We start from the raw sequence: 11,521 nt of genomic DNA on the forward strand, positions 1-11,521 counted from the left end.
ACCTAACCTGACAAGTTGCCAACAAAAAAGTAGTAAAAGCTATGGCAGAGCATGTTAAAAGATTAAAAAGACAAAAACTTATTTTTTATCAGCTAGGTAGCCTAAATTCCTAGTTATTTGAAAATCTGTATCTCAGACTGGTATTACGGTAACTTCAAAAAAAGTTTTCTTTAAAGATTTTTAAGAATAACATGTAGCCTTCAAATCTTCAGATTGCTCAGCAGATATAGCCACAAACACCAATTTGAAAGTCATATCACATAACTGTTCCATTTAACCTCCTAGTGTAAATTCTGTTTGTAAGTTGGCATTTTCTTTTTAGATATATGAAGACTAAAAAGTCTTTCAGTGTAGCTTGAGAGAATTTTTTCCTCTATTTGATATCCATCTTCTTTGACGGAAATTTGTCCTTGATTTATCACCTTTTGCTGTTGTTTTCTTAACGCCTGAATCTGGTATATTGCCATATGAAGGAGTATCCTTACCATGAGAAGCAGTAGGATGTAATTGTGAAGCAGTTACATTGCTCTGTGAATCTGGCGTGCCAAAATGTGAATGAACTGTATTAGCATGTGAATCAGTCTTGTTGACATGTGAATCAGTCCGATTGACATGTGAATCAGTCCTGTTGTTCTGTGAATCCACATGATACAGTGTTTCATTCTGCTGTGAGTCACTCCCCTTGATGTCCAGGTTGGAATGTTTATTCAGCACAGCCCACAGCAGATTAAAGTTGAGATCAGAAATGTTAGTGTCGTTGTAGGGAAGGTGGTCTTGGGGTTGGGATACCCAAAGCGGCATACCAAGTGTTCCTGTCGCTACCAGCAGAATTGATAGGAGAGTCAATATTCCAAACACCTGCAAAGAATGAGGAAAGAAATAGTTCACCCAGGGCCTATTCCCAATGAAACTATAATTGTGCAACATAGATAGATCCAACTCCCTAGGATTCTAGCTAAATGCAATCAATTGAGTAGAATGCCAAAAACCTGGCGATTTTACAAGTACGTTGGAAATGAGGAGGCGTGTTTATCAGATTGCATTAAGCGAGAGTCCCCATAGAGTTGGATCAATCTACCATAGTTTTACTGGGAATGGGCCCTAAGACAGAATATTAAGACAGTGATTATCAAGTTGTTATATCTTCCAATGTCAGTCATGATGAGGGAGTCACAATTCCAATATCATTTGATAGATAATGGCAAAAGGAAAATACATGAAAATCAGAGTTTTTGACATGTGCATTGCACAGTGTAGATGACTATGCTCCATATGTTAAATATGTCTGTCACATAAGAACTGTTTGGGAAAGAGAGTGTTAAAATTTTGGAGGAAACAGGGGCTATTGAGTGCTTCATAAAGTAATGCACTGTTTGTACTTGTTGTTTTATAGACAAACTTATAGGAACTTTGTAAGGGAAAACATAACAGGATTAAGTTGCACTGAACATATTCAATAAAACATATTTGAAACCTTGTTACAAATAATAAGTTCTTTAGAAAGTTGAGCGATAATTGAATATATTTGCAACCCTTTTACAACTGATAGGTATTAAAGGGGAAAATTAATCTGTAATTAAATATTCCTCAATACAGATATTAATCAGCTTGAGCCAGCTATAAACAGTATCATTTGCAAATCAATACCCTTAACATGTGGTTACGAGATATTATTGGGAAATCTTGGCCTGTTATTGATTAATGGTTTTTGTCAGGTGAAACAAGGGGCAGGTGAGCAATTAAACCTGGGCTTCGTCGAATGCCTGCACATTAGGACTGGAACATCTTTTAAAATTATGATGAACACTTTGTTATATCCTTTTAAAATGTCTGATTATATTTTATTAATCTATTTTATGATATTATGTCTGACACCATTAAGACCCTATTTTATTGTATTTACATATTATATATGTTGTATTTATTGCAAAGAAAGAACAATGAACCTATATTCTGAGCAACACTTTAACAGAAGTTGCCAAACTGTAGAAAACCAACAGTTATCGCTTCATTGATAGAATAATACATTTAATTATGGTGATAAAACTCAAAATTATTTACAGTATGGTCATTATGATGACATGATTAAAAGCCCTTGCAAGTGACCTTCAAAACTTCTGAAATGTGCCTCAATGCATGTAGCTTTTCAAATTGAAAATGAAAGCAAGATAAAATCAAATATCAAATCATTTTAGAACTTGAGCTGAAATTCAGGTTTGATTTTAGTATTTGGACATAGATATCCTACATCTTTGGTCAGTGTTGGGTAAGAGGAAAAGGCAAGTCCCTCACACACCCCTGCAGGTTAATATCCCCTTATGTGCCCAAATGTACTGGAGGGTCAGCTAGGTCATTGTCAGTGGATGACCAGTGGTAATTACTGGATTTTTTCAATGGGGGGAAATTATGAATTTTACCAATACTGTATTTTTTAGGTCATAATTTCTTAGAATTAGAACATCCCTATTGAGTGGCAGCAACAAAATTAAAAAGCAGACTATTCTTTAGTTTTATTATGTGCAGTAAAAGCTGCACAAATGCAATATAGAAATATAATTTTGTGATTATAAAATTACGTATCTGAAAGCTTAATATTTTTTGCCCATTGAAAACATCGAGATATTATCGTAATTTAAGTATCTGTGTTTGTTGGACTGGCATGGCAACTTTCAGCTGAAAGAATGTAAGGTTCTGATCTGACAGAACTTGAGGGGGGAATAGGCTCAATTTGCAAAATGTCAGAAGAAGATTAATCCATGAAATTGTATTAAATCATATACCTCGGTTTGGCACTGCCAAATGTAAAATCACCAGTCTGAGAGTGACTCTCTTTTGACAACATATGACAATCATTATGTGTACTAGCATAAATATTTTACATGTTTTTTATGTACAGACACAGATGTGTCTGTACATATAGCCATCACCTGCGTCTGTCGTCGTCGCCGTGCACTTTGACCACCGATAACACGATAAGTGAAAAACCGTTTTACCTTTTGGCTTGAAACTTACAGAACTGATGAACTTTCATAATACGCAGGTCAAGTTCGAAAATCAGCATGATCGGGCCATCTATATGGAAGTTATGCTGTTTTTTCACTTTTTTTCAGCATATTTGCAACACCGATAACACGATAAGTGAAAAACCGTTTTACCTTTTGGCTTGAAACTTATGGAACTAATGAATATTCATAATACGCAGGTCAAGTTCGAAAATCAGCATGATCGGGCCATTTTCTTGGGAGTTATGCTGTTTTTTCACTTTTTTCATCATTTTTATAACACCAATAACACGATTAGTGAAAAACCGTTTTACCTTTTAGCTTGAAACTTACAGAACTAATGAAAATTCATAATACGCAGGTCAAGTTCGAAAATCAGCATGATTGGGCCATTTTTATGGAAGTTATGCTATTTTTTCATTTTTTTAAAGCATATATGCAACACTGATAACACGATAAGTGAAAACCGTTTTACCTTTTGGCTTGAAACTTACAGAACTGATGAATATTCATAATATACAGGTCAAGTTTGAAAATCAGCGTGATCGGACCAATTTTATGGAAGTTATGCTGTTTTTATGTACAGACACAGATGTGTCTGTACATATAGCCATCATCTGCGTCTGTCGTCGCCGTCGCCGTCGTCGCCGTCGTCGCCGTCGCCGTCGCCGTGCACTTTTACCGATAACACGATAAGTGGAAAACTGTTTTTTCTTTTGGCTTGAAACTTACAGAACTAATGAATATTCATAATACGCAGGTCAAGTTCGAAAATCAGCATGATCAGGTCACTTATAGGGAATTTATGCTGTTTTTTCACTTTTTTCAGCATAAATGAAGCACCGATAACACGATAAGTGGAAAACTGTTTTACTTTTTGGCTTGAAACTTACAGAACTGATGAATATTCATAATACGCAGGTCAAGTTCGAAAATCAGCGTGATTGGGTCATTTTTAATGAATTTAGGCTATTTTTTCTCTTTTTTCAGCATAAATGCAGCACCGATAACATGATAAGTGGAAAACCATTTTACTTTTTGGCTTGAAACTTACAGAACTGATAAATATTCATAATACGCAGGTCAAGTTCGAAAATGGGCATGATTGGGTCATTTTTTAGTGAATTTAGGCTATTTTTTCTCTTTTTTCAGCATATATATACAGCACCGATAACACGATAACTGGAAAACCGTTTTGGCTTTTGGCTTGAAACTTAAAGAACTGATAAATATTTATAATACGCAGGTCAAGTTCGAAAATCAGCATGATCGGGTGACTTGTAGGGAAGTTATGCTGTTTTTTTTTTACTTTTTTCAGCATATATGGAGCACCGATAACATGATAAGTGGAAAACAGCTTTACTTTTTGGCTTCAAACTTACAAAACTGATGAAGATTCATAATCCGCAGATCAAGTTCAAAAATCAGCATGATCAAGCCATTTTTAGGGGAGTTATGCTATTTTTTCACTTTTTTCAACATATATGCAACACTGATAACACTATATAAGTAAAACAGATAGGCCAATTGTCATTATACTTACAGGAGTGGTCAATCTTACTAAAATGCAGGTTGAGTTGGAAAATCAGCATAATCTGGCCATTATTTTAGAAGTTATGCTGTTTTTTCACATTTCCTCAGATTCAATTCTTAAGCATGTTAACAGTCTCATTATTTAACTAATAAGATACGTCAAAGTGTTTGTTTGATATTTCCTGCATCTTTACAACATTGTTAGTTGATTATGTAAAAATCATGGTAAACTTGATATCGTGTATTGTGTAATAAAGTGTCAAAAATGGACATAAACTCATATCATATCATATTGCAGTTTGTTAGATTCAATCATCAACTATGTTCAGAATCTCAGAATGGAGGAAATTGGACATTTAACACTGTTCTATTGATATTTTTCCCATCTCATCAATTTTCTTAGTTGGTCATATAAAAATGGAAGTATACTGTTTATTTTGTTTTGTTTAAAAAGTGTTAAAATGGAAATAAACCCATTTCAGAACAGTGCTGTCTTTTTTACAGTTTGGCATTTTTAAGATGTGACTTAAAAGTTCCATGAGCCTGCAGATCTTTGCTAGTCACATTTTCTGAATATCCATGATACTAATATTTTATGATTAAAAATTGATGGTCATTATGCTGTAAAACATTATGTAATATTGCATCAAAATTTGAAGAAACCCCTATTTGGGGCACTGCTCCCATGATGACCATTTAAGGAAAGTCATGTCACTTACTGTTCTCAAACTTACAGGAAAGAAACATGGGACTAAAATACAGCTTCAGTAGGCAATGCAGTCTGTTTGGTAAATTTTTCTGGTAGTTAAGCAGTTTTTTTGTGAAAATTTAATTTTTCACATATTGGCATTTTCAATGTATTACTTTGAAGTTCCATGATCCTGAAGACCTTTGCTTGTCACATTTTCTGAATATGCGTTATACTAATATTTTATAATTAAAAATTGATGGTCATTATGCTGTTAAACATTATGTAATGTTGCATCAAAATTTGAAGAAACCCCTGTTTTGGGCACTGCTCCCATGATGACCATTTAAGGAAAATCGTGTCAATTACTGTTCTCAAACTTACAGGAAAGAAACATGGGTCTAAAATACAGCTTCAGTAGGCAATGCAGTCTGTTTGGTAAATTTTTCTGGCAATTAAACAGTTTTTTGTGAAAATGTAATTTTTCACATATTGGCATTTCCAAGGTGTGACTTAGAACCTCCACGGGCTTGAAGACCCATGCTTGTCACATTTTCTGAAAATTCATGACACTTATATTTTATTATTAAAAATCGATGGTCATTATGCCGTTAAGCATTATGTAATGTTGCATCAAAATAGAAGAAAACACAATTTTGGGTGCTGCTGCCTTGATGACCATTATGGGAAAACTGTGTTACTTATGACTGTCAAACTTTCAAAAAAGAAACACAGGACTAAAATGCAGCCTGAGTTGGAAAAGCAGTCTAATTGGCTTCTTTTTCTGGAAGCTATACATTTTAGTGTAATATTCATTATCTTTTTGGCATATTCATTGTGGGACTCAGAGCTCCCATGAACATGAAGCCGAATGGTAATCATATTTTCTACATGTCCATCCTATTTATAGTCAATAAACAAAAATTGGTGATAATTATTCTCTAATTTATTATGTAATGTTACATCAAAATTGACAACAATCTTTTTGCACTGCTACTGCAAACATTATGAAAAGAAAACTGTGCTACTTATTATCATTTTTAACTTACAAGTACGATTTTTAGGATTGGCCTTCAGCTCATATAAGAAAACCAGCTCTATTGGATTATCATTTTTATTGAATTTATGCATTTTTTGTGAAATTTTCATTTTTCTCATTCTGGCACTTTCTAAGTATAAACTTGAACTCCGATGGGCCTGAAGCCTTATGCTTTTAATTTCGTCTGTGTTACCTGTTGTGCATAAGTTGATGTTGACTGTGCAGTTAAACATAATGTATTATTGCATCAGGATTGGTAGTCTCCTATTTTGGGCATTATGGTTTTGTGCTTTTCTTAAAGTGTGACTTATGGGTCTAAAGACCTTTGAGTGGGTCAGTCTGTAAATTACCCTTGGGTATCACTAGATTAATTTCAGAGTTATAAAGTCATTTGCCTTAATAGGCCATTAAATGAGATTACATAAAGCACACTTGTTGATATTTCCCTGTAAACTCCCAAAGGTAAAGCTCTCTGCTAGATTAATAATAAGGAAGCAGTGATAATTATGCAGGTAAATTTTGTTTAATATTGCAAATAAGTTTTAAATAATATATATATATCAAACTGGAAGATTAAAAGTTTGAATAGCATCTTCATTGGAATTATATTTACCTCAAGCTCTGCCAAGGAGGTCATATTTTCACCCCCGTTTGTCTGTCATCCACATAACACAAAAAGTTATGGACTGATTTTGCAGAAATTTTCAGGAACTGTCGGAAGTGGGCCAAAGAGGACAATGATTAATTTTTGGTGGTGGTCTGGAACAATAATCAATCAATTATCAATAATAATCAACAATTGCTGCCTTGGCAGAGGTCTGCACTCTCAAAGTGCTTTTCTAGCTTTGTTATGTTTTCCTTTATAATTTTTTCTCAAACACTTGCATTTGTGACTTTTAACTCTCATCTGCCTGGGGCTCTGCACATTTTCTGTATTTCCACATAAGCAGTTGTATTGTTTTTTATGTCTTTAAACATTATGTAATATTATTTTATGCACTGTCATCATTTTTCAAATATTGAGAGTTTCATAATGTGAATTTGAACTCTCATGGTCCTGAAACTGTAATTTTATTGAAGGGGTGGACCATCTTCTGGGTCTTCCTGAAGACAGTCAGGTTATTAAGTTTATATTGACTGGTATCTATTTTTTTCTGTTGGAAGACCATCAAAATGGAGGATGGATCAACATAGATACTTTGTAATACTGTCAGAAAATATCTCTGGGTCCGCTCCTGTTATTGACCATGTTACCTGTTGTGCAAGATTAAAATTCAGTGTTGACTAACAGTGCTATTATAAGCATTATTTATTATTGCATCAAAATTGACAAAATGACCTTTTTTGCATCTTTATTTTCTGTTTTTTGTCTGTACATTTGACAGCTTTGCTGCCTTGTTTCACTTTTTTTCAGCATGTATTCAATACCGATAACGCATTTCAAGGAAAATCAATTGGCCAATTGTCTTGAAATTTACAGGGGTGATCAGTCTTACTGAAGTACAGATGGAGTTCGAAAATAAGCTCGATCGGTTCAGTTTTGGTGAAGTTATGCCTTTTTTGTATATAAGTGTTTTTTTCCTTTGATTTAATTCTTAGGCATGTTAACAATCTCATCTGTGAACTAATTAAATATGTAAAGGTATTCTTTTGACATTTTCTGCATCTTAACAATATTGTTAGTTGATTGTATAAAAAAAGATGGTAAACCTGTTATTGTGTATTGTGTACTAAAGTGTCAAAAAATGGAAATAATGATAAACTCATATCTTTACAGTTTGTCAGATTCAATCATTCACCATGTTCAGAATCTCAGAATGGAGAAAACTGGACATTAAAAATTTTTCTATTGATATTTTTCCTATGTCAACAATTTTCTTAGTTGTTCATTTAAAAATGACAGTAAATTGATTATTTTGTTATATGAAAAAAAGGTGTTGAAAATGGAAAGAAAATCAATTCAATACAGTTATCTCTTGTTTACATTTTGGCATTTTGAAAGTGTGACTCTGAACTTCCATGGCCTTGAAGCCCTTTCCATGTCACATTTTCTGTATGTCCATGATACTTTTATTTTATTATTAAAAATTGATGTTCATTATGTTATATTGCATAAAAGTTGAAGAAAACCCTATTTTGGAAATGGCTGCCAGAACTGACGTGCAGTTTGTGTTGGAAAATCAGTGTGATTGTTTTCTGTTTTGGAAGCAATGCAGCTCTATAGAGTGCTCTATGGGGCTACTGTTTATGGATGGTGGTAATTGTCCCTTGGGGTAGTCACAAGCTAAATTCAGAGCTATAAAATCATTTGCCTAATTAATTTCGAAGTGCCCATTAAATAAAATTACATAAAACACACGTTGAGACTTCCCAGTAAAGTCCCATAGGTTAAGCTCTCTTAACTGTGTCTCATAATTAGGAATCTGAGATAATTATGCAGGTAATTGTTGTTTAATATTGCAAATAAGTTAACAAAAGAAAAAAAAATAGATGAATAACAGTGCCTTATCCTCAAACACATTGGGGTTATTCATATCATGTTATTGCAGCAAGATTAAAAGTTTGAATAGCAGCTTTAATGGGATATTTTTGTTGTGTTTTCTTTTTAATTTATTTTTCAAACACTGTCATTTTCAGCTCCCATCCACCTGAAGCTCTTCACATTTTCTGTATTTCCACATAAGCAGTTGCATTGGTTTTTATGTCTTTAAACATTATGTTATATTATTTTATGCACTGTCATCATTATTCAAATATTGGGATTTTCATTATGTGAATTTGAACCCTCATGGTCCTGAAACTGTAATATTATTGCAGGGGCGGATTGAGGCCGTCTTCTGGGTCTTTCAGATTTTAAAGTTCACATTGATGGGTATCTGTTTTTTCTGAAGACCATCAAAAATGAAGGATGGATCAACAAAGATAATTTGGAATACTGTCAGAAAATATCTCTGGATCCGCTCCTGTTATTGACGATGTCACCTGTTGTGCATGATTAAAATGCAGTGTTGATTGACAGTGCTATTATAGGCATGATTTATTGCATCAAAATTGACAAAATGAACCATTTTCTGCATTTTTATTTTTTGTTTTTGTCTGTACATTTGACAGCTTTGCTGCCTTGTTTTAAAATAATTTCCTTTAATTTAGATGTGTAAATAGTTTTATTATCATTAACACTGATATGATAAGGGATGTTAATACCCTACCTTGGCACACCTGTCACACTGCTGTGTCTCTCCCTCTAGTTCCATAGGTGGTGGCACAGCAGATGGCGCATCACGCAACTGTGTCATTTCTGTGACTCTGTCCTCATCATCCATGGTTAAATCTGGCTTCAGTGCTTGTAATATGATGACTTAGTTTTTCAGCTTGAAGACCAGTAGTTGTCTGCCTCTTGTATATAAAGCTCCGGCAGAATAGTTTCAAAATTTTTGCTCGATCCTCTTTGAACTTTTACAGAATGCTCATGAAGTTTTTTTTTTTCTTCAAAATGTCAAGGAACTCTCCTTGCTCCATAAAATGCCGACATACTGTGATGAATTATGTAATAGTCTCGTCACTCTGTGTCTACTTACTCATGGGGTGCGTCTTTCTGAAGTCAAATTGCCCTTGCTGCAGTCAAATTCACACAAAATCGCAAGGAATTCAAAGATTTTTTCAGTGTTGCAGCCTGCCAGTCCTGTGTGTGATATTTTTTCCCTTGTAAATTATGGCAGGTGTAATACCTAGCTATCAGACCAGAGTGGCACCATGTATTGACTTTTATTGTTGTTTTTGCAAGGAGCTCAATACCAAGACCTGCTCACAGTCAAGTGGGCATAGTAAGAATATCAATAAATCTGTGAGATGTAAATGAGTATCAAATGAATAATTGATGGAAACATTGAACTTGTGCAATATTGTGAAGATAAGAATTGTAATGGTGTTTTTTCGTGATTCTTTTCTGGACTATACAGTCGAAGGTAGTTTTCCATTATCATTTTTAGCACAGAAATTGATTTTATGGAAAATGGTTAGAGTGTTGAAGTAATTTTCACATTCACGGTTCTTTTTTTTTCTTTGCAGTTAATGAACAAATGCAGAAAATTATTTGTGGTTTTCTGTTAGATTCCTCTTACATTATGTAACATGGTATAATTTGGTGGTTTTTGTAAACCTTGTTATTTTTGTCGTAGACATCACACCCTACCGTGTGTCTACAGTGAAACCGTGGGTAAAATTAAAAAGGACTGAGAAATATTGATTTGTTCTAGAATCAATTATACCATCATTATCTTCCACAAGTGCCTACTTCCTGCCCTGTGTCAACACTGATTTAAATAGAAGCAGACAGGCATATTCACAAAAAAGGGGGGAGCTTTTTATTACTTAAAACAAGCTATGTAGTTTTCTAAGATAGTAATTGGTAATGGTTTTTGTCTTTTTGTGCATGATAATGAAGTCAAATCCTCTGTTGTCTCTGCATTCTGTTCCATGCACCAATGACATGCTGTGACCATTGTGCTAGATGAGATTGATGGAAATGTGCTCCACTGTAAATAAATAGTCTCCTGTCTTAGGCATAAGTCTCACATTCCCTTATTTCTTACCTTAATATAAATCAACTAAATGTCATTGTACCAACTGTTTTGTAGTGATAGGGTATGTTGATGATAATTTTTCTGACTTATAGCTGTTTTGTTGGAGAAAATCTAGTTATGTCTGAAGATTCTGTGGTGTGCATAGGCATTATATATATATATATATATATATATATATATATATATATATATATATATATATATATATATATATATATATGACTTGAATTATATTCTGTTGTACATGTATTTATTCTCTAGGCTGTCACTGGGATTACAAAAATTTTTGGAAGTCCAGTAGTAGAGTAAAGGAATTTAGTTTCTTAACTGGATGTCTTTTATCTCTAGAAACTGATACAATATTATCTTTTTTATTCTAGATTCTGGACAAGGTTCACATGCAGTTCCAAACTTTCATGGATGACCCACTTTATCGCGACCAACATTCCCTGTATGTTTCACTCATCAACACATTTGCGCGTGTTGGGCCAAATGCAGAACCCAAATTTAGGGACGAATGTAAGTATGTCACTCCTGTGTCTCCCTCTGGCCATATGTGAATGTACCGGATTACAGTTTTATTTTATTTATTTATTTATTTATTTATTTATTTATTATCATGTTTATCAGTTCACTAGATAAACATCCCTTCTTTTGCAGGGCACATATACAATTT

The 11,521-nt window shown here is 33.8% G+C and overlaps 2 protein-coding genes across 3 annotated transcripts in view; one reads left to right on the forward strand and one right to left on the reverse strand.

Annotated features, from left to right (window-relative positions):
- LOC106177713 (RAB11-binding protein RELCH homolog) overlaps nucleotides 1–11,521 on the forward strand; it is a 72,035-nt gene that overhangs the window by 25,524 nt on the left and 34,990 nt on the right. For both annotated transcript variants that reach the window (XM_087010184.1, XM_087010185.1), the window contains one exon: nucleotides 11,226–11,364. In XM_087010184.1, coding sequence (XP_086866310.1) covers nucleotides 11,226–11,364 — 139 coding nt within the window. The remainder of the gene's footprint in view (nucleotides 1–11,225; nucleotides 11,365–11,521) is intronic.
- Nucleotides 151–10,261, reverse strand: LOC147762292 (uncharacterized). The gene is made up of 2 exons (XM_087010189.1): nucleotides 9,472–10,261; nucleotides 151–858 (listed from the first exon to the last, which is right to left on the reverse strand). Exons 1-2 carry the CDS (start codon nucleotides 9,583–9,585, stop codon nucleotides 346–348), a joined length of 627 nt encoding a protein of 208 aa, XP_086866315.1. The 5' UTR covers nucleotides 9,586–10,261; the 3' UTR covers nucleotides 151–345.

Source organism: Lingula anatina, chromosome 4 (assembly GCF_051362555.1).
Source record: "Lingula anatina isolate TDL-2025a chromosome 4, LinAna3.0, whole genome shotgun sequence".
In the NCBI taxonomy this organism is placed as follows: Eukaryota; Metazoa; Brachiopoda; class Lingulata; order Lingulida; family Lingulidae; genus Lingula; species Lingula anatina.